The sequence below is a fragment of the Tarenaya hassleriana genome, unplaced genomic scaffold, assembly GCF_000463585.1.
Source record: "Tarenaya hassleriana unplaced genomic scaffold, ASM46358v1 Cleome23, whole genome shotgun sequence".
In the NCBI taxonomy this organism is placed as follows: Eukaryota; Viridiplantae; Streptophyta; class Magnoliopsida; order Brassicales; family Cleomaceae; genus Tarenaya; species Tarenaya hassleriana.
Window position 1 is genome coordinate 2,403,809 of NW_010965625.1, and position 23,562 is coordinate 2,427,370.

A 23,562-nucleotide genomic window follows, 5' to 3' on the forward strand; every position below is an offset into this window, starting at 1 on the left:
GTTCCTGCTGATCAGATTCAACAAAAACAAAGAGTAGCAAGAAAGAGAAAGGTATTGGATAACTTTTCTGTAGTACATGAGATATATTTTCTTTGGCTGTGCCGATTTACTTCTTCTTTTGTTTCTGGGTTTGCTTTAGATTTCTGAGCTGATGAATCATCATAATCGAGATTGCATTGAGGAGAATGCTACACGGGCAAAACATGGTATAGGTAAGGGTTTGATGACAGTGTGGCGGGCGATGAATCCAACTGGCGTAATTCCTCCTGGAATTGATATACCTGAGGAAAGAATAACATTGCATCAAAGACCATCACGAAAATCTCAACCTCAGAAGAAAAAGCAAAGGCAGCTAGCATCAATACTGGTAAATAATTCTGTGTTTTTCTCGTTAGATCATTTTCCTTGTCTGTATGTTGGTATTTTTTAAATATCAACTAACAGTAATTGCATTTATCAGAAGCAGAAAATGTTGCAGAAGAGTTCAAGGGAAAAGAAGTGTTCTATAAATAGAGAGGTAACTGAATCTTTGTTTGCAAGTTTGTAGTTTTGTATCATCCAATTCAATCATTAATTGTGAGACTTGGTGCAGGTGGAACTCCACAAAGATAAAACCCGAGTAGCTTGCAAAGAAAATTGTGAACTTTCCCTGGATGAGGAGGTATCTGAAGAAAACCAAGAAAAATTTGCAATACTATTGGATGATGAAGAGTTGGAAATGAGGGAGCTACAGGCTGGAGCGAATCCATTGACATGTTCAGGCCATCATCCTAGCAGCGGACTACATGTTTGTTTTCTTTGCAAAGGTTCGTATTTCTATTAATCTCCCAGGTCATCCTCAAAAAATTTTAAATCCATTTGAGGGTGTTGTGTATGTGTCACATGTCATGGCTTTCTCTAAGCATTTTGTTGTTATTGCCAGATTTGCTACCCAAATTTCCCCCAAATTCTGTCAAGATGAAGCTGCCGTTTGGTATGCATCCATGGGATTCTTCTCCAGAGTCTGTGAAAAAACTATTTAAGGTATGATGGTTATGGGAGTTGGGTCTAGGACTCTAGGTGGTTTTTTTGTGTTCTTAAATTAGCTATCACCTGACCAATTTGCTAGTCTCATCCGGTACTTCTCTTGGCAGGTCCTACATTTCCTTTATACCTATTCAGTAGCTCTGGACATGCATTATTTCACACTCGAAGAGTTTGTGAAGGCATTTCATGATAAGGTGGTCTCTCTTAATTTCGTTAATAGACGTGATTGTATTTTATCGATATAGAAGACAGTTATTTCTTTGCCCTTTCTCTCTCTCTCTCTCAATATTTTGGGCATAACAAAATATATTGACTTCTTTTATTTTGCTTGTCTTTTTACCTCAGGATTCTCTGCTACTTGGTAAAATTCATCTTTCCCTTCTAAAGCTGCTTGTGCTTGATCTTGAAACTGAGCTGCAAAGGGGAACTTTCACAAACTTAAGTATATCATGCAAGTTTCTAGCATTGCTTCATTCGGTATGTACAAATGGCCAGCTGTGCTTCTAAATTCTGTTTCTGTTTTTCTTGGATTACAAAATCTGGTCATTGAGCTGTGGTTAATCCTAGGTGTATTGGACGTTGTTGCTTCGTTGCATTTGATTCCCTTCTCCAGCCTTATTCATCGTCTGAAGTATAAATAAGGAGCACCGTTTAATAGGTTGTGTCGTTTTCCTTTGTTTTCAGGTTGAAAGCCAAATACTTATTTTAGATTTGTGGAAGGATTCACTAAGTCCATTAACATGGACTGAAATACTGCGTCAAATATTGGTTGCAGCTGGTTTTGGTTCAGCTAAGGGTGCTGTTCGAAGAGAAGAACTAAGTAAGGTGCTGATTTTTCTGACCTTTTTACTTTATAACAAAATTGTCAGTTGACTTTACTTGCTTTGTTATTTTTTATTTGAGATAATATGCAATTCTCCTGTCCTATCTTTGCATCTGGAATTTGAAAATTTGCTTGTACAAGTTGGATTAATTACAGGGCAGAACAGTATAGGCTCTTAGTTATTGGTTTCCACATACTGATATTTTTCGTGTTTATTTTGTCACAATACTCTTCTGGTGAATATGAGCTTGATGAAGCGTAGTTTTCTTATCCCTGTAGGAAAGGAGACTCTTGATAAAGCATGGCCTTTGTCTTGGAACCTTAAAGGGCGAATTATTTAGACTGCTTTTTGAGCAAGGCAATAACGGTTTGAAAGTCTCTGACCTTGCCAATTCGGCCCAGGTAACCCTCTGAAATTGAATTTCTAATTGTAAAATAGATGTATCATGGACAAACATTGAAAGATCATACCTGTTAGGGTTTTACTTCCACACACTAAATTTCCTAGGTGACATCTAATTAAACAACTGATGTTGTACAATTATGAGAATGAGTGTTATATATTTGGAATTGAAGGTTGCTCAGCTGAATCTAGCAACTTCATCGGAGGAACTGGAGCGATCAATATCTGCAACTTTAGCAAGTGATATTACTTTATTTGAAAAGATTTCCGGGTCAGCATACCGTTTGCGTGCTAGTTGTTTCTCTGAGGATCCAGAAAAGAGCCAGTCTGATTCTGATGACTTTGGAAGTGTTGATGAACCTGAGGATGACTCCTCTTCTAGTTCAGGTGATGATTCTGAAAATCTTGCGCTTAGCAAAATCAGGCATAGGAGCAGACAGAAGCGTAAAAATAAAATTCTGGATGTCAATACTGAGATTGATGAAAGCCATCCTGGAGAACCATGGCTGTTAGGCTTGATGGAAGGGGACTATTCAGATCTAAGCATTGAAGAGAAGTTGGATGTTTTGGTGGCCTTGATCGATATTCTTAGCTCAGGTTCCACTGTCAGAATGGAGGTAATACGCATGCTATCTTGACAGTACTTTTTGATTTCTTTTGAAGCTCTGGTTTAACATTTTGGAATCTGAAATCTAAATCTGTCCATCTTTCCACCTCTAGTGACAGCATGAGTAGGCAGACTTTTAACATCCATTTCATTTGGTTTGGCCATTTGACAAAACGAGTTTCTGTCCTATAAGGGAGCCTGAATTGGCATTCTTCACCTTGGAAACCTTGAAAATTGAGCAAGTGTTTTTGCGTTAGAATATAGGTATTTACGGCAGAGTGGTTCTAAACCTTCTGTTTGGTATTATTGGTTGGTGCTAATGCTACTGATGATCTTACATGACAGGAATCAGCCAAAACTAATGTTGACTGTGTCCCAAGTATATATACTCGCGGTTCTGGTGGAAAAATTAAGAGAGGCTCATCAAATCAGCACAATTATCCACGTGAATCTTGGGTCCATGGATGGCAACTTCATAGTTCTAAAGGAGAATCTATTTCTGATTCTCGTCCAATTGATTCTTCAACAGTTGCTGGAGCCTTTGCTAAGCAGACTGGAGATAAGGCTGATGGTCACCCTATGCAATCGGTATATCTGGGTTCTGATCGTCGATTCAATAGGTATTGGCTTTTCTTAGGCCCATGCCACACAAATGACCCTGGCCATAGGAGTGTGTACTTTGAATCTTCTGAAGATGGTCACTGGAAAGTTATTGACAATGAGGAGGTAATGTTTTCCTTTGCTCTTGCCGAAATCACTTTTTTCCACTGTCTAATTCAACTTTTGTCAAAGGTTGTCCGATTGTGTGGCCAACTTTTCCGTCTTTGACTTTCTTTGGCGTAGGTTTTGCGTGCATTGCTATCGATTTTGGATGACAGAGGCACACGGGAAGCTAATCTTATTGGGTCATTGGAGAAACGAGAAGCTTTTCTTTGTCAAGCAATGTCGAGTAGACAGATGACTCAGTCAGATACGTCAAGATTTACAGATGTAGTCAGAGAGGATAGTTCTTCTCCAGTTTCTGATATAGACAACAATCTATGTCTGACTGAGGTTGCGAATAACCATTTGTCTTCTCCACGTGGGGCTATAGTTTTCGAGGTGGAAAGTAAGAGAGAGCAGAAGCTGAGGTGGATCCGTGTTCAAGAGTTTGATGACTGGATATGGGCTAGCTTTTATTCTAATCTCAATGCTGTAAAATACAGTAGGAGATCATATCTTGATTCACTTACTAGGTGTAAGATTTGTCATGATTTGTATTGGAGAGATGAGAAGCACTGTAAGATTTGCCATGCTACCTTTGAGCTCGATATCGATCTTGAAGAAAGATATGCTGTGCATGCTGCTACATGCAGGAAGAAAGGAGAGGATGATTCATTTCCCGAACACAAAGTTTTGCCGCCGCAGTTACAGTCCCTAAAAGCTGCAGTCCATGCAATTGAGGTTAGGCATTTTACTCATTTTCTTGAACATTGATTTATATTAGCTCCCTTTTATAATTCTCTAATTAAAAGTTGCATTTCTTAGTCTGCTATGCCTGAAGAAGCCCTGATTGGTGCATGGAGAAAGTCGGCCCGTAGATTATGGGTCAAAAGACTTCGAAGAACATCATCTTTGTCCGAGCTTTTACAGGTACCCATTTTATTACACAAGCTCTGTTCTTACCTCAATTCACATCGATAATTTTCTTGAATCGGCTCCATGGGGTAACACACATGAAATGATGATATGCTTTGAAGGTAATTGGAAACTTTGTCGGTGCCATCAACGTAGATTGGTTATGGCGGTATGATGATGATGGTGATGATGATGATGGGCATTCTCACCCTGTAATGGAAGAGATAATTACTTGCTTCCCCTCTATTCCTCAAACATCATCCGCCGTCGCGCTCTGGCTGGTGAAATTGGACTCCTTAACTGCTTCCTACTTAGAAAAGTTGCAACCAGAAAGTAACCAAGAGAGGAGGACGAGAAGTACAAGTATGTATGAATATAAAACTCCCCACCTTACCTTCCTATTTATAGAACCTCATCCATGCGTCAATGACAATGAAAATTCCATTTCTTTCCCGTTTTGTGCATCGAAACTTCGAAAAAGAATCTGGTTGACGGGTTTTGTTGCTAATCGGAGAAAGCTTTTTCGATGTATTTCAGGTAAACGGGCATCGAAGCTGTAGTTTACGCTCTTTGTTTCGGGTTTCCGGAACGAGAATGGTAAGAAGATTGTACAGAGAGAGGAGCTGGGTTTTTTGTTGCTGTGGTTCTTGAGTGATTCCAGTCCAGATATTATGTACAGACGTTTTAGAATATATATATATATATATATATATATATATATATATATATAAATATATAGCGAGATCTCATAAATCCCAAACACTCAAATTTTGAAAAATCTGATTTTGTAATAGCAGAAGCAGCATATGCATTGCAACACTACACACTCTTTCAACGTTGTATACGAATAAATCTTGCTCTGATTTTGTGTTTGAAATCCCAGTTTTTGGTCCTTCACACTTCTTGAATCATACGGAAAATATGCAGCGTTGCTTGCCCACTCTTTCAACGTTGTATACGAATAAATCTTGCTCTGATTTTGTGTTTGAAATCCCAGTTTTTGGTCCTTCACACTTCTTGAATCATACGGAAAATATCCAATCCGAGGGAATTTGAATCATGGAAGTGATTTGAATCAACAGTGAAATTAGGGTTTTCAACTCATCTCTTCTCTATAACTTCGCCGACTCAAAGATAGATAAGATGTCGAATGGGCTCGACTCATGGGATAATTCCATATTTTTCTGAATTGGATTTAAAAAATTTGAGCCTGAAAAAAAGAGTCAAATGAGTTCTCCCGAGTTAGTAAAAAAATAGTTTTTTAATTTTCAATATTTTTAAATATTTATAATTTTTCTTAATACAAAAATTGTGTTTCTAATATGTATTTGACTTGTTTTATTTAAATTTCCAAAATTTTATTGTATTTATAATATTTATGATATTTTTTTAAATATGTATTTGACGAGTGAGTCGTTTAGTTTGGTTCGTGAACTACGGTGAGTTGGGTAAACTAAATAATTTTTAACTCGTCAAAAAATAAGTCGGACCGAGTTAAACTAAAAAAAAATCTAAGATGGAATGGGTTGAGATAGGTCGGGTCTGGCCAATCTGTTTTATACCTTACTCGTAGGTAATCATTTTGGATTTCTATCCGAACGAATTCAACTATTTTGTACAAAAACTATAACCTTTTAATTTTTATATCGCAAATTCAATTCAATTTGATCCGTTTTAGTTCGGTTCAAATTCGGTATGTATTGATAAAAATATTGATTTAAAAAAATCGAATTTTTTATTTATATATTTTATTCAATTTATTCCGGTTGGAAGAAGTCACATCAATTCAAAATTTATACGAGATTCAATTTAATTACGATTATATATTATTCTATTCAAAAAGATTATTAACCAAATTGATCACCTCTGTTTAGGTCTTTGAAAACATAAAATGATTATTTTTATCGATAACGAATCGAAATGAATCGAACCGAATATATAAACTAAACAATTATTATTTTTCTAAAATAAAAAATAACGAACTTAATATACAGAAACGAATCGAATACGAACTAAAATCCGAAATGGCCACGGTGCCAACCTTCAAGCGCTCGGACATGTCCCGCACGTGCGAAATGCTATCTCCAAAATTGCAGACATGCCCTTTATAACTACAGTATGTTTTCCAATTCGCCGATACTATATGAAGTTTCAATTCAGTCCTTTTCTACTAATTTAATGGCTTCTCTTCTGCCTAGCGTGCGCCTAAACCCTGCTTCCGAACGATCAACGGTCGACTACGCTTCGAGAGAAGCAAAGATTGAAAATCCGAAGAGCCATCTGACTCTCCGTCGTAAAGCTTCCAGCTTTGGAAACGGAACGATGTCGAATTCTGAGCCGCGCTTAAAACTCAGGAAGAGGGTTCGAGAAAAGAGAGAAGAAGCCCTTGAAGATATGGAAGATCTCTTCAGCGAAGGAGAAACCCAGAAAATCAGGGTCTCTTTGCTTGATTGGTACGACAAGAACCAGAGAGATCTTCCATGGAGGAGGAGAAGGAGCGAAAACGGGGAAGAGGAAGAAGAAGAAGGTGAGAAGGAGAGAAGAGCTTACGAGGTGTGGGTGTCGGAGGTGATGCTGCAGCAAACTAGGGTTCAGACAGTGATGGAGTATTACAAACGTTGGACGCATAAATGGCCCACCATTGATGACCTAGCTCAGGCGTCGCTTGAGGTGAGTTTTTTGCAGATGGGTTTTGTTCCAAAGCTTTGTGTGCTTTCTTATTGAAGGTTTTTGCTTTGTCGGCCTCTACAAAGGAAGCCCTTTTGCGTGCTTCTCTGTGCATTTCCATGGTTGTTTGGAATGATAATGGTTAACCAATTAGCCGTGGCTCGGTGATTGTTATTTGCGCTGGGAACAAAACATCTCGACCAAGATCCCTTCCTTGAATCTTTCTGTTTGTTGCCTGTGTTCCAGTTTTCGTTTGGACAAAGAATCTACCTTTTCTAAAGCTAGTCAGAGGTGAAGAGCCTGAGGAAAAGGTTGAAAGAGTAGCTCCTTTCATTTTGTTTTTGTTTTTGTTTTGGCTCTGAGTTGTCATGAGTCTTATATTCGAACTCCAACCATAGACGTAGAAATCTTGCTTGCTGTGTTATCATTGTGAACCAGAACTTTGTTTCCTCGGTTTTCTCTGTACTGCTTATTGTTTAGTTAGGGAAGACTATACCCTATGACTTGCAAATGAAAGACCATTTTCATTTCGATTATTATTACTATTTGATATTTTGTTGAATGCTGTGCAGGAGGTAAACGATATGTGGGCAGGATTGGGATACTATAGGCGAGCACGTTTTCTGTTAGAGGTGAGCAATTCAAACTTCATATATCCTTTCTTCATCTACTTCGAATGCCTTGCTATTTTATGGCCTGTGGCCTGTTGGATCGAAATGATGCTTTTGGCTGTGGTTGGCATTTTCATAAGCATGAGGTTTAACACTTTAACAATCACCATATCATCTTTAAGTCAATGTTAATTCTTGATTTTTGTTAGGGTGCTAAGATGATTGTTGCGGGGAAAGAGGGATTTCCTAATCAAGCTTCAGCCTTGCGGAAAGTTAAAGGAATAGGAGAGTACACAGCTGGAGCTATTGCCTCCATTGCTTTCGGCGAGGTATCACCATCATGAAAGTGTGACTTCTGTTGATATAATACATTGACTAAGTGAACGTTTAAAGGCTTTTCTTGGAGTTTCCCCGTTCCAGGTGGTTCCCGTAGTTGATGGAAACGTGATCAGAGTGCTTTCCAGACTAAAGGCCATTTCAGCTAATCCAAAAGACCGAAATACAGTGAAGAACTTTTGGTAAAAATTTCTCCAATTTCTTGGATGTTTCATTATTGTTCTGTAACGAGAGTAAGAATGAAGAAAGATTTATGTGGAATTTCTGTTTACCAGGAAATTAGCTGCTCAGCTAGTGGATCCTTCCCGTCCTGGGGATTTCAACCAGTCTCTCATGGAGCTTGGTGCCACTCTTTGCACTCCTCTGAACCCAGGCTGCTCTTCTTGTCCAGTTTCTGTTCAGTGCCGTGCATATTCACTTTTCCAGCAAAATGGGCGTATTCCCGTGACAGATTATCCAACAAAGGTGGTAAAAGCCAAGCAAAAACATGACTTTTGTTGTGTCAGCGCTGTTGAAATTCTGAATCAGGAGAGAAACAGATCAGGAAGCCGATTTCTTCTCGTAAAGAGGCCAAATGAGGGTCTCCTTGCTGGTCTGTGGGAGTTTCCTTCTGTTATATTGAACGAGGAAGCTGATTTGACCTCGAGGAGGAAAGAAATCGACCGTTATTTGAGGAAAACGTTTCAGCTAGAACTAAAGAAAACACATACTGTTGTTTCAAGAAAGGATCTTGGGGAATTTGTCCACATTTTCACTCACATACGCCGTAAAGTTTATGTGGAGCTCTTGGTTCTGTGTCTTGAAGGTATGACTTATGTCTCCTTCTTTCTTGATCTCTTCCCCACCTAGCCCACATGAGAAGTTTAATACGCAATCTCTCGCTGGAGTAGTATAAACAGCGAATTATCTTCTCTTTGATGAAGGTGAAACAAATGTGTTGCTTGAAGAACAGTCCAAGGACACTCAAACATGGAAGTTTGCAGACAGTGATGTTCTTTCTACCATGGGATTGACATCGGCTGTGAGAAAGGTAACTCTTTTTCTCTCTTGGATGTGGAAATGTGACATATATTGGTTAACAGTACATGATACGTTCCATCATGATTCGATTATCTTGGACATAAACTAGGTAACTCTAAAAGGCAGCATCTGTTCTTGACCTGGAGTATGCATAATAACACCTCATTCGTTGTTACATCAAGTGCAGGTGTACTTAATGGTTGAGGAGTATAAGAAAGGCTTATCTCTTGATTCCACCCGGTCAAGTAAAACAATTACGTCGAGGTCGAGGGAACGTAACCTATAGTAACCTCCATCATCATGACCTGTGAAAAAAAGTTTCCCCATTTGGACAAAAAGCATGGGAGGAAAAGAATCGGGAAGTATACAGAGTGAGTCTTGGAGTCTCTCGTAAGTTTTCATCAGATGAGAAGATTTTGTTTGGGATTGATCGATTGAGATGATATCTTGGGTTTGTAATTGAATGAATCCACATGTTGGTGTAGAGTTCTTTTCTTTTTCTTTTCTCAGGTTGCACCCTGTGTAAGACTCTGACTGCAAACACATTCAGCAACCCAGATGATGATGATGATGAATTCCTGAAATATTCAACATTTTGATTGATTCAACCACTATATACTTGTGGTTGCCGAGAAATTCCGGCAAAAAAAAAAGGCTTTTTACTTGTATTAAAGAGCAGGGTTATTCATATGATGCAGTGCAGTCAGGTAAAGGATAGATTTGGTTCAATCTCCTGGACCACCCTTTTGTCTTTTATCACATGTTTTATTCACTTAATAGTTCAGAAAATATATGTATATAAGCAAACAACGCTGGGGAAAATTATGAAAACTTGTGTGGCATAGATCAACCATGATATATATCCCTTTGAGAAAGTTTCTGTGGATGGTAAGTCTTCATACCCCCTCCTTCACATTCACAGACCTTAAACACCCTCTGTTTGGATAAATCAAGAACCACTAATCTTTCTAATGGTATTGTGATGATGATTCAGACCAACTGAAAATTGCAGAAACAGATCCATCGCCATTGGAAGAAGCTTTTCTGTGTTCTTTGCAAAGATGGCTACTTTGGGAGGAGGAGGAGCAATTGGAGTTCCGAGCTTCTCTCGTGTCTCCATCAATACACGAACTCTTGCTTCTTCTTTGTCTCTGTCACTGCCATTGGTAATAATAAACATACGCAGGTGTATGTATGTATATGTGTACTGATTCCATCAATGTTAGAGAATGGTTTTTAAGTTTCTTTTCTTTTTGTTGTCTGAAGCCAAGTGTTAGTAAATGGGACAACGAGTTGCGGTGTGTGGTTCTCTGTTCAGCAGTACAAGAATCTTCTGCTTCTGCCTCTGCTTCTGCTGGTTAGTTCTTGTTAATGCAATTTCAGGTTTTACTATCTGCATGGAGCTTGTAAACTAGTTTTGCAGAACATGTAATTTGCATGTAAATCTAGGGCTAGAAGCCCGCCTCCAAACTCGTGTTTTCGCTAATGTTTCGATCTCGATGGATCAGTAAAGAACTTTCATCAATACAAATTTTTGTTTTCTTCCGTTTTTATTTTGCTGTTAGTTCGTTTTCTCGGTGTTGAAGCGTTAGAAAGTAACTTTCTTTTGCTTGCTTAGTTGCCACGGAGAAGAAGGAAGAGAAGGGAGACGAAAAAAGAGAGGTAGAAACAGAAACAGAAACAGAAGCAGCACCAGTGAAGAAGCCTAAACCAGCGGCTTCGGCAGCAAAAGCAGCTGTGAAACCATTGCCACAGATGATGGAGGAAGACGTGATTCCACCGCTTAAATCCATTCTTGAATCCCAAGATGATGTTGCTGATATCGAGCTATCTTTCCAAGACAACAAGGTCTTCTAAAACATTGAATATCATTACAATCAAATCGTACTTTACTTTTGATATTCATATGTCATCGATCTCTAACTCTGTTCGAAAAGGTGGTTTCAACAGCTGGAAGGTTCTTTCCTGAAAAAGGGTATTCCATACTCGTTCTGGGCGTTCTTCCCGAGCGGAAACCTCACAGGTACGTTGGTCATTCTCGACACGTTGAGCATTGTTACAGAAGAAAACAACAGAATCTTGAATCCGTCTTCCTAAAGCAGTACAGAGTCACAAAAACATGAGAGAATCTTGAATCTGTATCGTCACAACATCATAAGAATCTTGAGCCCTTTTCTGTAAATATTCACTGAAAACATCAGAGAATCTTGAATCTGTTCTTCCCCCCTCCCGCATTTCGGATTCTACAAAAACTGACAGCAGAATCTTCTCGGATTCTTGGAAACATCTCTAGAACCGAAGAACTGAACGTATTTTTGAATGGTTAAACAGGAGCGAAGGGCTTCTCCATCTCATCCTACGGCTCAGGAGCAAGCACGGTGGAGCCATTTCTGGTGGACGAGAGGAAACTGACAGCAAACCACGTCGTTTTCTGGGTAGAGAAACGACTGGCAGCACAAGGAATCATTCCTGTGTGGAATGAATGAATGAAGGGCTTCCTCTATCTCTTTGTATATTTTCCTTATTCACAAACATTTTCTTTGGCTGATTTCTTTTTACAGAAATGTGAATGGTAAAACATTTGTAGAAGTTGTGAGACTTCAAGTGAAAAATATCACATTTCATTAGGCTGCACAAGTGAAACTGTAGAACTTGTGAATGTTGAAAATAATGTGTGAATGAGATTGTAAAAGACCCATTTCATGTGACAATATTTTTTTTTTAAAAAAAAAGACATAAATTTTTGTTGTAACCCATAAAAGTGAATTTATTTTGACATTTTTTTGTTTTGTTTTTTGGAAATCCCTTAGAAACTCTTTAATTTACTATTTTGTAGTCTTAAAATAATATATAAATTTTATTTTTTATAGTAATATATACAGCACTTGTTATAAATAAAATATATTTATGGTGGAGCCCACCATTACTGTTCACACCGATTTACTGTTCATAAAGTTTTATAAATTCTTTTATATATCGGTAAATTAATTATAACGTATTTGTTTCCTCAATAATTAGTTAATTATATACATAGAATGATCAATTAATTTTACAAAATAGTTTAACAATTCGTTTTGATAAATTATTTTATGTATAGTTTTATGATATAAATTGGTAAAATCATTTATAAAAATTTTCAAAAAAAAATCTCCAACGGCTACAATTAAAAAAAATAAATAAAAAATCAAATTTTGGCTCATCCCCAACCGTTAGGAATAGTAAATTTTACCCTATAAATACACTCACTCACGAAATTTTTTTTTCTCAAGATGAATTTTATTAAAATTCTCTTTGTTCTACCAGTTTTAGCAGCAACGTTTATCATTTTCTTCGACAAAAGTCCCGATCCATTTCTGTTTTCAATTTGCGTTGCGATCTTACCTCTTGTTTACGTATTATTAATTATAGCAATTTATATGTAATCATGTATTTCGCTATGTTGTCTTATCCATGATAATGAATAAAGCTAATGTATAACTTATTTTTTTTTTGTTTAGTCATAATGGCAAGAATGACAAATATCGAGTTCGAGGTCCTCGACATATCGGGAAACAATTATTTATCATGGCAGTTGGATGCTGAGTTGCATCTCGAATCAAAAGGTCTTAGTACCACTATTAAAAAAAAGGTGCATGAAACGAGAATAAGACAAAGACACTGATACTGTTGCGACATCATCTTCATGATTATTTAAAAAAGGAATATTTGACAATCAAAGATCCTGCAGATCTTTGGTTAAAATTAAAAGACAGTTTCGATCATCAAAAACGGTGATCCTCCCCAAGACAAAATATGAGTGGATGCACCTCCGATTTCAAGATTTCAAGATTTCAAGAATGTCAGTGAATATAACTCGGCAATATATTGAATCATCTCGATTCTAAAATTATGTGGAGAAACAGTTACTGAAAATGAGATGTTGGAGAAAACTTTCTCTACTATGCATGCTTCGAATATTATACTCCAACAACAATATCGGAAAAAAGGGTATACAAAATATTCGGAGCTTTTATCATGTTTCCTATTAACTGAACACAATAATGAGTTGTTAATGAAAAATCACGCATCATGACCGACTAGATCTGTACTATTCTCGGAAGCGAATGCTACAGAAAACAAGTCATTCACTGAAGCAAATGCTACAGAAAAAATATCATTTCCTATAGTGAATGCTATGTCTTATTATAGCCGAGGACGTGGTTATTTTCAAGGTAGAGGCCGAGGCCGAGGTCGAGGACGCGGTCGTGGTGCTAGCCGAAGATGGATCAGAGGAGGTGATCAATAGAACAGTAACTACGGTACTGTTCACGCCGACCATATACGTTAACAGTAACTTCGGAATTTCTATAAATATTTGGGTTCCTCCATTTGTACACTTTCGAGAGAGATCAATAAGAAATATATTCTTCTCCATTCTCCTAAAATATCGTTTTCGTTTATAGTTAACGATCTAATATACGGGTCGTTTATATTTTCCCGATTTCATGACAAGACTGAACATTTGTAGAATTCGTGAGACATTATTGTTTAGTCTAAAATAATATATAAATTTTAAATATTTTATAAAATATAAAAACATAAATTTATAAATAATTAAAACTTAAACCGCTCGTAAGGGAGGTAAAATCCTAGCCTTTAGATGTGTGAACTGACGACGATCCCAGCACCGACACAATGTTATATCATGTGCTGCGTCGGAGACGATTAAAACCCAGACCCACGACTTCTCGATCTTCGTTTTCTCGCTCTTTGCGAAGGCATCAAGCAAAGGAAGAGAGAGATTGGCGACGCAAACAAATGATTTTCAAGTGACTTGGCAGCGAAACCTAGAGGGAGAGAGAGCTTCGTCTTGCATCTTTGGATCTGAACCGATCAGCTTCATTTTCCGCTCTGTTGAATCGCCGCGGTACTTGGATCTGAATCAGGTTTGCTGCATTTCAATTCTTCCATTCCGCGAATCTCTGAGATCTGTTCACTTTTCATTTTGGCATTTGATTAGAATTTTTGTTTTCTAATTGACAATCGCTTGGTTGGAACTCAGCGGTGTCAATTAGGTATTAGTTTTTGTCGATGATCTTATAGGATCTGATTGGCCTTGTTGAATCACCATCGACGATTTTGATCTGGTGATGTGAGTTTTGCCTGATGCCGAATTTGCTCGATCTGTTGCATGAGCTCTGTATCTGATGATTATACATACGTTTTTTTTTGCCCCTTGGTCCTTGATTTGTATGCATGAACCTTCACCGTGGACATTTGTTTCTTATGTTGAATATTTGATGGCTGGCATGTATGGAAGTGCATTGCATGAATTGGGCGGCAGGACTGATTTTTTAATCATTACGTATGTTACAGTTGGGTGAATCAAGCTCTGCTGGAAACTAGAGTTTCTCGTTGATACAACGACGAGGAAAATGTTTGGTACTTACCGGGTTTTCCTCTTGCTGGTGTTTGTTGGCCAACTTTGCCATGGGTTTTATCTGCCGGGAAGTTATATGCACACTTACTCAAATGGAGACCCCATCTTCGGCAAAGTAAATTCCTTGACTTCTATTGAAACCGAGCTTCCTTTCAGTTACTATAGTCTTCCTTACTGCAAACCTCTCGGAGGCATCAAGAAAAGTGCTGAGAATCTTGGGGAGCTCCTTATGGGGGATCAGATTGACAACTCTCCTTATAGGTTCCGGATGAACATGAATGAGTCTCTCTACCTCTGTACCACGAGCCCTCTAAATGAGCATGAGGTTAAGCTCTTGAAACAGAGGACTCGTGAGTTGTATCAAGTTAATATGATTCTGGATAACTTGCCAGCTTTGAGATATGCAAAGCAAAATGGGGTGACCATCCAGTGGACTGGGTTTCCTGTTGGATATTCCCCACCAAACAGCAATGATGATTACATCATCAATCACCTCAAGTTTAAGGTCTTGGTCCATGAGTATGAAGGCAATGTCATAGAGATAATTGGCACAGGGGAAGAAGGTATGGGAATGATTTCTGAAGCTGATAAAAAGAAGACTTTGGGCTATGAGATTGTTGGATTTGAGGTTATTCCTTGTAGTGTTAAATATGATCCTGAAAAGATGACGAAGCTTCATACATATGACACTGTTTCATCTGTCAGCTGTCCACTGGAGCTTGACAGGGCGCAGATTATAAAAGAGCAGGAAAGAATATCCTTCACTTATGAGGTTGAATTTGTTAAGAGTGACATAAGATGGCCATCCAGATGGGATGCCTATTTGAAGATGGAAGGTGCTCGTGTTCATTGGTTCTCCATCTTAAACTCACTTATGGTGATCTTTTTCCTTGCCGGTATAGTTTTCGTCATATTTCTGAGGACAGTGAGAAGGGATCTGACGAAATATGAGGAATTGGACAAGGAAGCTCAGGCACAGATGAATGAGGAGCTTTCTGGTTGGAAACTTGTTGTGGGAGATGTCTTTAGAGAACCGGAGTGGTCGAAGCTTCTCTGCGTGATGGTGGGAGATGGGGTGCGGATTTTGGGGATGGCCATTGTCACCATCGTTTTCGCAGCCCTAGGATTCATGTCACCAGCTTCACGGGGAATGCTATTGACTGGGATGATTGTTCTCTATCTCTTCTTGGGTATCGTCGCTGGCTACGCTGGTGTACGTCTCTGGAGAACTGTCAAGGGAACTTCAGAAGGGTGGCGTTCACTTTCCTGGTCTATCGCATGTTTCTTCCCGGGGATTGCTTTTGTTATCATGACGGTATTGAACTTCCTTCTTTGGAGCAGCAACAGCACTGGAGCTATCCCGATATCGTTGTACTTTGAGCTCTTGGCCCTCTGGTTCTGCATTTCAGTGCCACTGACCCTATTCGGAGGATATATGGGCACACGAGCTGAAGCAATTCAGTATCCAGTGAGAACCAACCAGATTCCCCGGGAAATCCCAGAACGCAAATACCCGTCATGGCTTCTCGTCCTTGGAGCGGGAACCCTTCCTTTCGGAACCCTATTCATTGAGCTGTTCTTCATCTTCTCCAGCATCTGGCTCGGAAGATTCTACTATGTATTCGGGTTCTTACTCATAGTTCTGCTGCTTCTCGTCATTGTCTGTGCCGAGGTTTCTGTGGTCCTAACCTACATGCACCTCTGTGTCGAAGATTGGAAGTGGTGGTGGAAAGCTTTCTTCGCCTCGGGTTCGGTATCGTTCTACGTTTTCGCATATTCTGTCAACTACTTGGTTTTCGACTTGCAGAGTCTGAGCGGCCCGGTTTCAGCTATGCTTTATCTCGGTTACTCTCTTCTCATGGCGATAGCGATCATGCTCGCGACAGGTACCATCGGTTTCCTCACGTCCTTCTACTTCGTGCATTATCTCTTCTCCTCCGTGAAGATCGATTGAAAATCCTTCACTGAGGGATCCCCATTAGAGAGGATATTCTTGTTCTCATTTGGTGTTTTTCTGCTTTAGGAACTGTAAAAGTTTCAAAACTTTTTAAAAACGAGTTATCAAACTGTTGTTTTTGTAGTGTGCTTACAGGATGTCACGTTAGTAGAGTCCGTGAGCTCATTCATTCGTACGGACTATGTTCCTTTGTTTTGAATGTGTTTACAGTTTCCCCATTGACTGAACGATGTCTTAGTTTCCGTAGACACACACACTTATCAAAGCTAAGATTCTACAATAAAACCTTCGTTTCGTTATGGCTACTAGAATCTAACCTTTGCCAATGAATCGATTTCGCGTTTTTGTTGTATAGAGAGCTGTAAAACTAGTTGCGGTTCGCAAGTTAGATTTGGTTTTCTTCAGTCTCGTTTAAAAACGGGCAGGCGGACTGGTCTGAGTTCAAAGTCAGCGAACTCGTGTTGATCTTGCTTGGGCCGAACCGAGTCGAGTCAGCAAACCCGTTTTACGCCCTTACCAAATCGAACTAAAAGTAGAGCTCCGACCTGGTTTAACCGTCTTTTAGACTTGTTTGAAAACGGGTTGGGTTAACTCAGATTCAAAATCAGCGAACTCGTGGTGATCTGGTCTGGACCGAGGCTTCGAGGATGTCAGTAAAACCGAACTTAAAGCTATGCTTGGAAGCCGAAGATCTCGAGGATGTCATTTCGGTCTAATTCGGATGCATTCATTTCTCGAGCTCGACTTATACGCTGCGTGCAATTACCTATATATGACATGCTTAAGATGAATCAAGTTGACGTATATGTACCTCTATACGTACCCTTTTTCTTCTCTTCACAAAGCTCAAAGAACATGCAAAGTTGTGGATATATCTTCCATCAAAAGCTCAACGTTCCATACTTCTTGTCCATGAAACAAAACTCAGTTCTAACCATGAAGAAATAGTTACCTGCCTTTATTCCCTAAGAAATAGACATTTCCGACAGAAGCAGTGTATCTCATTTACAGTTTGTTCGGATCAGCAATTTAACCAAACCTCTTTCCAATAGTTGGTCCGACCAAATCTGTCCAAAAAAAACTAGTCTAGGGTCCATGGATCTTCGCACGGGAATGAACTCTTTTGCAAGAGCTCATTTTTTTCCGGCCAAAAAAAACTAGTCTAGGGTCCATGGATCTTCGCACAGGAATGAACTCTTTTGCAAGAGCTCATTTTTTTCTGGAAAAAAAGAAAACTTTGCGGAAGAAGCTACAGAGTTCAAGTACCTTTAGCTTGTTGAATCTGTTGCAGAAGGGCTGCTGCTAGCTGCAGCGTTGCTTGCAGACGCTTCTGTGGGTTAGCCTCGGTTTCTTCTTCTTGGGTATTGCTTCCTTGTAGATTTTGGTGTCCCGGGGAAATTGATTTGACTTCCCTTTGAATCGAGTTAGGTATGCTCGGGGTCTGTTGTGAATGGATAAACTGAGACGAAGCTGACAGCTCCGGGGTGAGATGGCTGCTCTGTACATCATATCTCTCGGGTTGATTCGGCGGGTTCCCTGCCTGTTTCTGCTGCCCCAACAGAGAAGAAGTTAACTGTGCAAGCTGTTCAGGGTGAAGCCCTGAAAGTTGTGTAGATGTCGAGACTGAAGCTTGTGTATCAGGATACTGACTCGGATCAGAACCCAGTGGCTGCCCTTGAAAAGTATGGTTTTCGTTGCTGCTAGAAGCTTGCGGCTGTGAGCTTCTGAAACTGGCGACCGAAGCCTGAAGATCACGAGGAGGCCAGCCTGACCCAGAATGCTGGTGCATTGGCTGTTCATGCCTGTTCTCGATGTACGGGTCCAGATGTGCATCTTGGACACTATGAGCAGCACTCGGGAGAAAGGTCGATGGAGCTGAAATACGTGGGTTTCCAACAGAGGGAATCTTGTTAAATCCTGGATTGTCGAACTCGGGAAAAGCTCCACTAATCCTAGGGTATAATGTTTCAGCATGATAGGTTAAGAAAGTTCGATCTTTCATCTCACCTGGTTGTTGAACAGGCCCAGATCCAGGACCAGGATACTCTAAACGAAGAATAACTCCGGAGATGCTGAGTTTCCCGGGAACTTTAAGCACTTTCTGGGAGAAATCAGACGGAGGAACGAGGAACAATGTTGTTTTGTTGTCCAACTTAGAAACAGCTGCCCGTTGCTTCTCTTCCAGATAATGCATAAACTCGTTGTAGAACACCATATCTGCATCACTTCCAGGAACGAAAAAAACCACCCAACGATTAGATGCTTGGTAGTAATGCCTCACCAGCATGTCTAAACCAGTTCTTGCTGTGCAATCTAGGAACTCAGGCCTGCATGCATTTACAACCAAAAAATAAGAAGAAGAAAGTAGAATTCAGTAAAACTCAACCAATTTCATTATAACAACATAATGAACTTAATCTTCCTCGGCAGACTGGTCCAGAAAAACTGAGCCCGCTTAAAAAAGGAACCAAGTTATGCAGAAACTAAAGACTCGGAACTTACAGCATCATGTCCATGACTTCGCCAACAGGAAAGCATCGAGCACGACAAACGGGATTACCTCCCTTTGCTATAGTTCCTTCCCATTTCCAGTCTTTCAAGGATGGCCGATCGAGTTCAGGGGTATACCTCTTTCTTTCAGGGACATTAGAAGGAAAAGGAAGAGCCCCGGTTTGAAAATCGACATACTGAGCTTGTAAGCTACTCCTTTCCCCGTGATTCAAGGGCCGTTCAGCCATTCTCTTGTACCTTAGCTGCCCATCCTCAAAGTTTCTTTGGAAGGTATCTGGTGGGGACAAATCAGCGGATGCCCTAAAAGATGCACGCCTCTCTCTTTCAACACCAGAAAGCGGATAGTCTGGAAGCTCTTTCTCCGAAAAAACAGATCCTATCTTCAATCTCTTGGATTCATGATAGGCGTAGTCATCTTCAGGTAAACCCCTTGGCTCTTCATACACTGAACTCCGAGAAGGGAGCCTTTGAGGACCATCACGGAATGTATAATCACTTTCCCTCGGGCTACTACCATGAAAATCATGCAAATGATCATGTGGCATTCTGTGGGTAGCCCTCAAGTTCTCATATGCATGGTTTCCATCATTTCTCGAGGTCCCTTTCCTGTCAAACATGTAATCCCCGGGATCCGCATAGTTCCTACCCTGAAAATAACCTTCTGAAGATCCCAGCCGATGGACAGATCTGTAAGGCGGAGAGAGGGATCCACTCGGTAGCCCCCTCCCACTACTAGATGAGGAAGGTTCGCTCTTTGCGAAACAAATATGCACCCGAGGATTGCCAAATAATTTCCCCTGAAGTGTTTCCTTCGCCTTACATGCTGCTACTAGACTCCGAAACTCAACAAATGCATAACTTCGACCGGGAAATACAGTGACCTTTTCTATTTCTCCGAATGGAAAGAAAGCCTTTCTCAAGGTTGCCTCGTCCACTCTCAGCGTAGCTGGAAATCCTATCCACAACACCTCACTGGGCTCTGCATCTCTGTCACTTGTTTTCGATTTGCTATAGGAGTCCGGACTTTCATAACGCATTCTGACGTCCTTTTGGATAAAAGACGATTCTCTTGCTGTAGAACGATGTTCATCCCGTCGAAACTGATCTTCAAAGTGTGATGCAAAGGAGGACTTATCCTGTGGTAGACAATATCACAGAGACAAAAATATTAACCAACTCCCAACTTTGCATGTTCGACAATACAGATCGAAAATCTGGTAGAAGAACCATTCGACAAAAGACGAGCCAATGACTTCAATGCAATCTCGGATTTTTGTGTCATCCAACTAAGCAATTGAGTTGAATAGGAAAAACAAGCATTTGTGATATCACCAACATATCAAAAGATTATAGTAACTAACAACTATATTGCTGGCTAAAAGAGAACTTATACTTGGATTATGCCCACAAAGGAAGAATTTTCCTTTGCCACGAGCAATATAAAGACAAATGTAATATCAAATGCAGAGCCTAAAATATATCCAGAATCTGATGAGTGAAATAACAGAGCACATACCGCGGGCTCTAAAATCAGAAAGGTCCAAACAAGTGGGATAAAATAACATACAAAAGCTTTCACAATATGAAAACAAATTGATAGGAATGCAAGCTACCCACATTTAAACGTGGGTATGACATTTGTAACGTAGTTCAAAAGGAAACTCGTCACAATGCAATTTAAGCCATCAAGAAACCAGCAACAAATTTTCATAATCAACCAATGATTTGCAAAATCAAAATATAAGAGTGTTGCCCCAGCTAAAATGACCTCATAGTATCCCACCACTACCAGCCAATAATATTATGCAGCACAAAAGACACTGCTAATTCATAGATCAAGGAAATTTACTAGATCCAAAACTTATTGCATACAGCAGAAAACGAGTCCAAGAAGCTATCTAAAAAGCGAACGAGCATCGTCTGAACAGCGAGCATTCCATATCTAAAGAAGGAAAACCTGTTTAATGTCGATTACTACTTTGTAGCCAAGGAAGATGTCTGATAATATTTCCAAGCAAAGAGAGGTAACTCAGTTAAGACTCTGTTTTTTGCTATGTCAGTTTGTTAACTTTTACATAGGTACGTGTCATATAAGCTATCATGAAAGCAGCACCGAACACAATAAAAAAGGAAAGCTCTGCCTTCTCAGTTTCTTTGTTGCTCGATTTTGAACATCAACAGCAACCATTGGGAGCTAGAGGACACAGTATACGATTTTATGGATTAGGTTCTTTCCACATCTAGAGAGCAATGGCATTATGACCAATTCTATCAGTCCAAAGCAAGACTGGAATTGGCATATGAAAAACTACTGCAGCGTTGAACGATATCGATATATAATTCCATAAGCTTATGAATTGGCAACCAGATCACAGCAGTTGCCTATTTGGCATTGGCAGTGGAATAGGACCGTAGGCAGTGCATGAAAGCATGGCGAAGGCAAAAATGGACTTCAATAAAGCAATGAAACTGTGATTGGTGTTTAAGATATCAGCAATCCTGTTTGCTAAATAGCTTGAGAATCCAGAACTAGGATTATTGTACCATCTGAAATTAATTGAGTTTGCAATGTTATGATGGGAAGGCTAGAAAAGGATGTATTCCAGCACAACATATTGATGATGATGTTGGGGTTCATCTTCATAGAGAGGCAGCTAAAGTCATGCAACAGAACAATTAAATCCATATTAAGGAGGGCAATGGCAACACAATTCAGTGGAATTGGAGGAATAAGTGCTGCATGAATGAGGTTTTTAAAGCATTCAAGCATTTGTATCAATGGGACATTTTGTTAACATCAACTAAAAGAACCAGATATATTAAGTGGAGACATCATTGCTTTCAGATTCAGTTAAAAGTGGATATCCCCTCTCTTCCCTTCAGCACATGCACATGTCAGATGTTCCTGGAATGTACCTCAATGAGATTGCTTCTGTACAAAAGAATAAAGAAGCTACAAGTTCGGGATCTATCTTCTAGGTTATTATAAGTTCAGGTTGTTTCCAAAGAAGAACATAATTTGCCTAACTGAATGGATGCTATGCTGAAAATATCACAGTTGACCACTGGTGAAAAGAGGCATTATGCCATTATTCATCCTGTAATGGACATGGACTGAACTTGAAAAATCGCCCTAGCTATAGAATGTGAAAGAAACATCTCATCCTAACAATTCTGATTTAAATGGCAGAGTATCACACTTTTTAAGAAACATCTCATTATAATGATTCTGATTTAAGAGGGTAGGAGGCCTATACAAAAGGAAAACCAAATTATTGATAAGTGCTTTCTTTGTTTGACTCAGTACCCACTTCTCCAGAGTTAAAGAATAGTGACAATTATCATCAGCTTTTGCCAGAGGATTCAGAGGTTCCTGCTACCGGATGAGATCATGAGAGAATTGCTGAAGCAGATATGAGATTGGGTCCTTAGTTTGACAAGGATTCTCCTCTTACATAAGCATCAATTCTAAGAAATGGCAAGTTCTGGATGTTCACGAATGTGCCAATACTTAAACCATTCAAAATTGCAGACAATGAGCTTATTCTACCATATGAACTTTCTAGTTTGGGCAAACTACTTGATAACTTTCAGGGCACTCTAGTAATGCCATGAACAAAGGCTCCTCCTTTGTCCCCATTTGGAAACTTTGGCAATTAGTTGGATCTTCTTCCCTAATAATTATCCTTAACTCTCATAATCAACCCATGAAACCCGAATGTAACCAAGGCCGAGATTGAATTCAACAGGACTAAAACAAGAGTACAGATACGAATCAAATCCAAGCAATGATAACTCAGCAACGCTACCATTTCGGCAGAGGAACAAACACTGAAAATAAGGAGTTCAACACTAACCGCCTTGGCAAACTCGATCCTAAGCGGGTTGCCGGTGAGTGGGAACCCCTGAAGCGCATCAATGGCGGCGAATGCGTCTTCATCGTGCTTGAAGTTGAGGAACGCGTAGCTCCGATTCGGCTGAAACGCCACGCTTTCCAGCTCGCCGAACCGGAGAAACCGGTCGGTGAGCGCTCGTTCAGATATTCCCTGGGGAAGGTTCCCTACCCAGAGATGTCGAGACGGCGGATTCCCTCCGCCGCCGCCAATTCCCCTTCCCTTCTCTTCCCTTCGCATCATCTCACTTCCTCCACCACCGCCGCCTCTAGAAGATTGAAAATTATCGAGGGGAGACAGTATCAACGTATCTACGACTCTGAGAACTTGAAGAGCGGGAACAAGCAGCGGAATCGAAAAAGGCGGATTCCGAATATCCTATTCCAAGATCTAATCTATCGAGAAAATTAACGAGATTGAAAGAGATTATTGAGAGCAAATTGAGATTTTTCGCATCCAGCAGCGCTGTTCTGCAACCAGAACACTGAATTTTTTTTTCTAGGGCTGCGAAATTTGGGGTTTCTTGCGGACTGTGAAATTCTATTTCAAGAAAGGGCCTCTTGAAATAGAATTTTCACAGAAGCCCCAATAATTTATTATTAATTATCAAATTGGTACTAAGGTTTTATAAAGTTCAATATGGACACAATGAAACGAAAAAAGACACGTATA

At 39.7% G+C, this 23,562-nt stretch overlaps 5 protein-coding genes across 13 annotated transcripts in view; 4 read left to right on the forward strand and 1 right to left on the reverse strand.

Moving 5' to 3' along the window:
* Positions 1-5,337, forward strand: part of LOC104815378 (homeobox-DDT domain protein RLT3-like) — a 7,437-nt gene extending 2,100 nt beyond the window's left edge. The window contains exons 5-19 of the mRNA XM_010543745.1: positions 1-51; positions 140-367; positions 461-517; positions 593-806; positions 923-1,023; positions 1,134-1,220; positions 1,372-1,503; positions 1,711-1,851; positions 2,129-2,251; positions 2,426-2,869; positions 3,205-3,585; positions 3,703-4,302; positions 4,387-4,491; positions 4,599-4,839; positions 5,014-5,337. Coding sequence (XP_010542047.1) covers positions 1-51; positions 140-367; positions 461-517; positions 593-806; positions 923-1,023; positions 1,134-1,220; positions 1,372-1,503; positions 1,711-1,851; positions 2,129-2,251; positions 2,426-2,869; positions 3,205-3,585; positions 3,703-4,302; positions 4,387-4,491; positions 4,599-4,839; positions 5,014-5,036 — 2,928 coding nt within the window. The 3' untranslated portion in view covers positions 5,037-5,337. The remainder of the gene's footprint in view (positions 52-139; positions 368-460; positions 518-592; positions 807-922; positions 1,024-1,133; positions 1,221-1,371; positions 1,504-1,710; positions 1,852-2,128; positions 2,252-2,425; positions 2,870-3,204; positions 3,586-3,702; positions 4,303-4,386; positions 4,492-4,598; positions 4,840-5,013) is intronic.
* Positions 5,338-6,641: 1,304 nt separating this feature from the next.
* Positions 6,642-9,718, forward strand: LOC104815379 (adenine DNA glycosylase). 2 transcript variants are annotated; one of them, XM_010543746.1, is made up of 7 exons: positions 6,642-7,146; positions 7,716-7,775; positions 7,964-8,083; positions 8,175-8,272; positions 8,366-8,895; positions 9,014-9,120; positions 9,298-9,718. In XM_010543746.1, exons 1-7 carry the CDS (start codon positions 6,655-6,657, stop codon positions 9,394-9,396), a joined length of 1,506 nt encoding a protein of 501 aa, XP_010542048.1. In that variant the 5' UTR covers positions 6,642-6,654; the 3' UTR covers positions 9,397-9,718. The 2 variants fall into 2 exon arrangements, with proteins under 2 accessions (XP_010542048.1, XP_010542049.1); XM_010543747.1 differs by having other exon boundaries at positions 7,973-8,083.
* Positions 9,719-9,896: 178 nt separating this feature from the next.
* On the forward strand, positions 9,897-11,821 carry LOC104815380. Of its 3 annotated transcripts, XM_010543750.1 has the most exons (6): positions 9,897-9,998; positions 10,105-10,276; positions 10,377-10,467; positions 10,729-10,958; positions 11,048-11,133; positions 11,442-11,821. In XM_010543750.1, the coding sequence occupies exons 2-6, from the start codon at positions 10,172-10,174 to the stop codon at positions 11,590-11,592; spliced, it is 663 nt and encodes a 220-aa protein (XP_010542052.1). In that variant the 5' UTR covers positions 9,897-9,998; positions 10,105-10,171; the 3' UTR covers positions 11,593-11,821. The 3 variants fall into 3 exon arrangements, with proteins under 3 accessions (XP_010542052.1, XP_010542051.1, XP_010542053.1); XM_010543749.1 differs by lacking the exon at positions 9,897-9,998 and having other exon boundaries at positions 10,005-10,276; XM_010543751.1 differs by lacking the exon at positions 9,897-9,998 and having other exon boundaries at positions 10,005-10,276; positions 11,061-11,133.
* Positions 11,822-13,847: 2,026 nt separating this feature from the next.
* LOC104815381 (transmembrane 9 superfamily member 12) lies at positions 13,848-16,785 on the forward strand. Of its 4 annotated transcripts, none has more exons than XM_010543755.2 (2): positions 13,848-14,016; positions 14,466-16,785. In XM_010543755.2, the coding sequence occupies exon 2, from the start codon at positions 14,525-14,527 to the stop codon at positions 16,481-16,483; it is 1,959 nt and encodes a 652-aa protein (XP_010542057.1). In that variant the 5' UTR covers positions 13,848-14,016; positions 14,466-14,524; the 3' UTR covers positions 16,484-16,785. The 4 variants fall into 4 exon arrangements, with proteins under 4 accessions (XP_010542057.1, XP_010542054.1, XP_019058288.1 ...); XM_010543752.1 differs by having other exon boundaries at positions 13,850-14,035; XM_019202743.1 differs by lacking the exon at positions 13,848-14,016 and adding an exon at positions 14,144-14,164.
* Positions 16,786-17,423: 638 nt separating this feature from the next.
* On the reverse strand, positions 17,424-23,386 carry LOC104815382 (flowering time control protein FPA-like). Of its 3 annotated transcripts, XM_010543757.2 has the most exons (4): positions 22,855-23,386; positions 18,989-20,133; positions 18,494-18,813; positions 17,424-18,361 (listed from the first exon to the last, which is right to left on the reverse strand). In XM_010543757.2, exons 1-4 carry the CDS (start codon positions 23,131-23,133, stop codon positions 17,745-17,747), a joined length of 2,361 nt encoding a protein of 786 aa, XP_010542059.1. In that variant the 5' UTR covers positions 23,134-23,386; the 3' UTR covers positions 17,424-17,744. The 3 variants fall into 3 exon arrangements, with proteins under 3 accessions (XP_010542059.1, XP_019058292.1, XP_010542058.1); XM_019202747.1 differs by having other exon boundaries at positions 17,424-18,711; XM_010543756.2 differs by having other exon boundaries at positions 17,424-18,813.
* Between the last annotated feature and the right edge of the window lie 176 nt (positions 23,387-23,562).

Coding starts and splice junctions, on each gene's coding strand:
- LOC104815379 (XM_010543746.1), top strand. CDS start 6,655: ATGGCTTCTCTTCTGCCTAGCGTGCGCCTAAACCCTGCTTCCGAACGA. Junction 7,776..7,963: donor GAGCACGTTTTCTGTTAGAG/GTGAGCAATTCA, acceptor GATTTTTGTTAG/GGTGCTAAGATGATTGTTGC. Junction 8,084..8,174: donor CCTCCATTGCTTTCGGCGAG/GTATCACCATCA, acceptor TCCCCGTTCCAG/GTGGTTCCCGTAGTTGATGG.
- LOC104815380 (XM_010543750.1), top strand. CDS start 10,172: ATGGCTACTTTGGGAGGAGGAGGAGCAATTGGAGTTCCGAGCTTCTCT. Junction 10,277..10,376: donor TGTCTCTGTCACTGCCATTG/GTAATAATAAAC, acceptor TGTTGTCTGAAG/CCAAGTGTTAGTAAATGGGA. Junction 11,134..11,441: donor CCCGAGCGGAAACCTCACAG/GTACGTTGGTCA, acceptor ATGGTTAAACAG/GAGCGAAGGGCTTCTCCATC.
- LOC104815381 (XM_010543755.2), top strand. CDS start 14,525: ATGTTTGGTACTTACCGGGTTTTCCTCTTGCTGGTGTTTGTTGGCCAA.
- LOC104815382 (XM_010543756.2), bottom strand. CDS start 23,133: ATGATGCGAAGGGAAGAGAAGGGAAGGGGAATTGGCGGCGGCGGAGGG. Junction 20,134..22,854: donor GGATCGAGTTTGCCAAGGCG/GTTAGTGTTGAA, acceptor TGTCTACCACAG/GATAAGTCCTCCTTTGCATC. Junction 18,814..18,988: donor GAAGTCATGGACATGATGCT/GTAAGTTCCGAG, acceptor AAATGCATGCAG/GCCTGAGTTCCTAGATTGCA.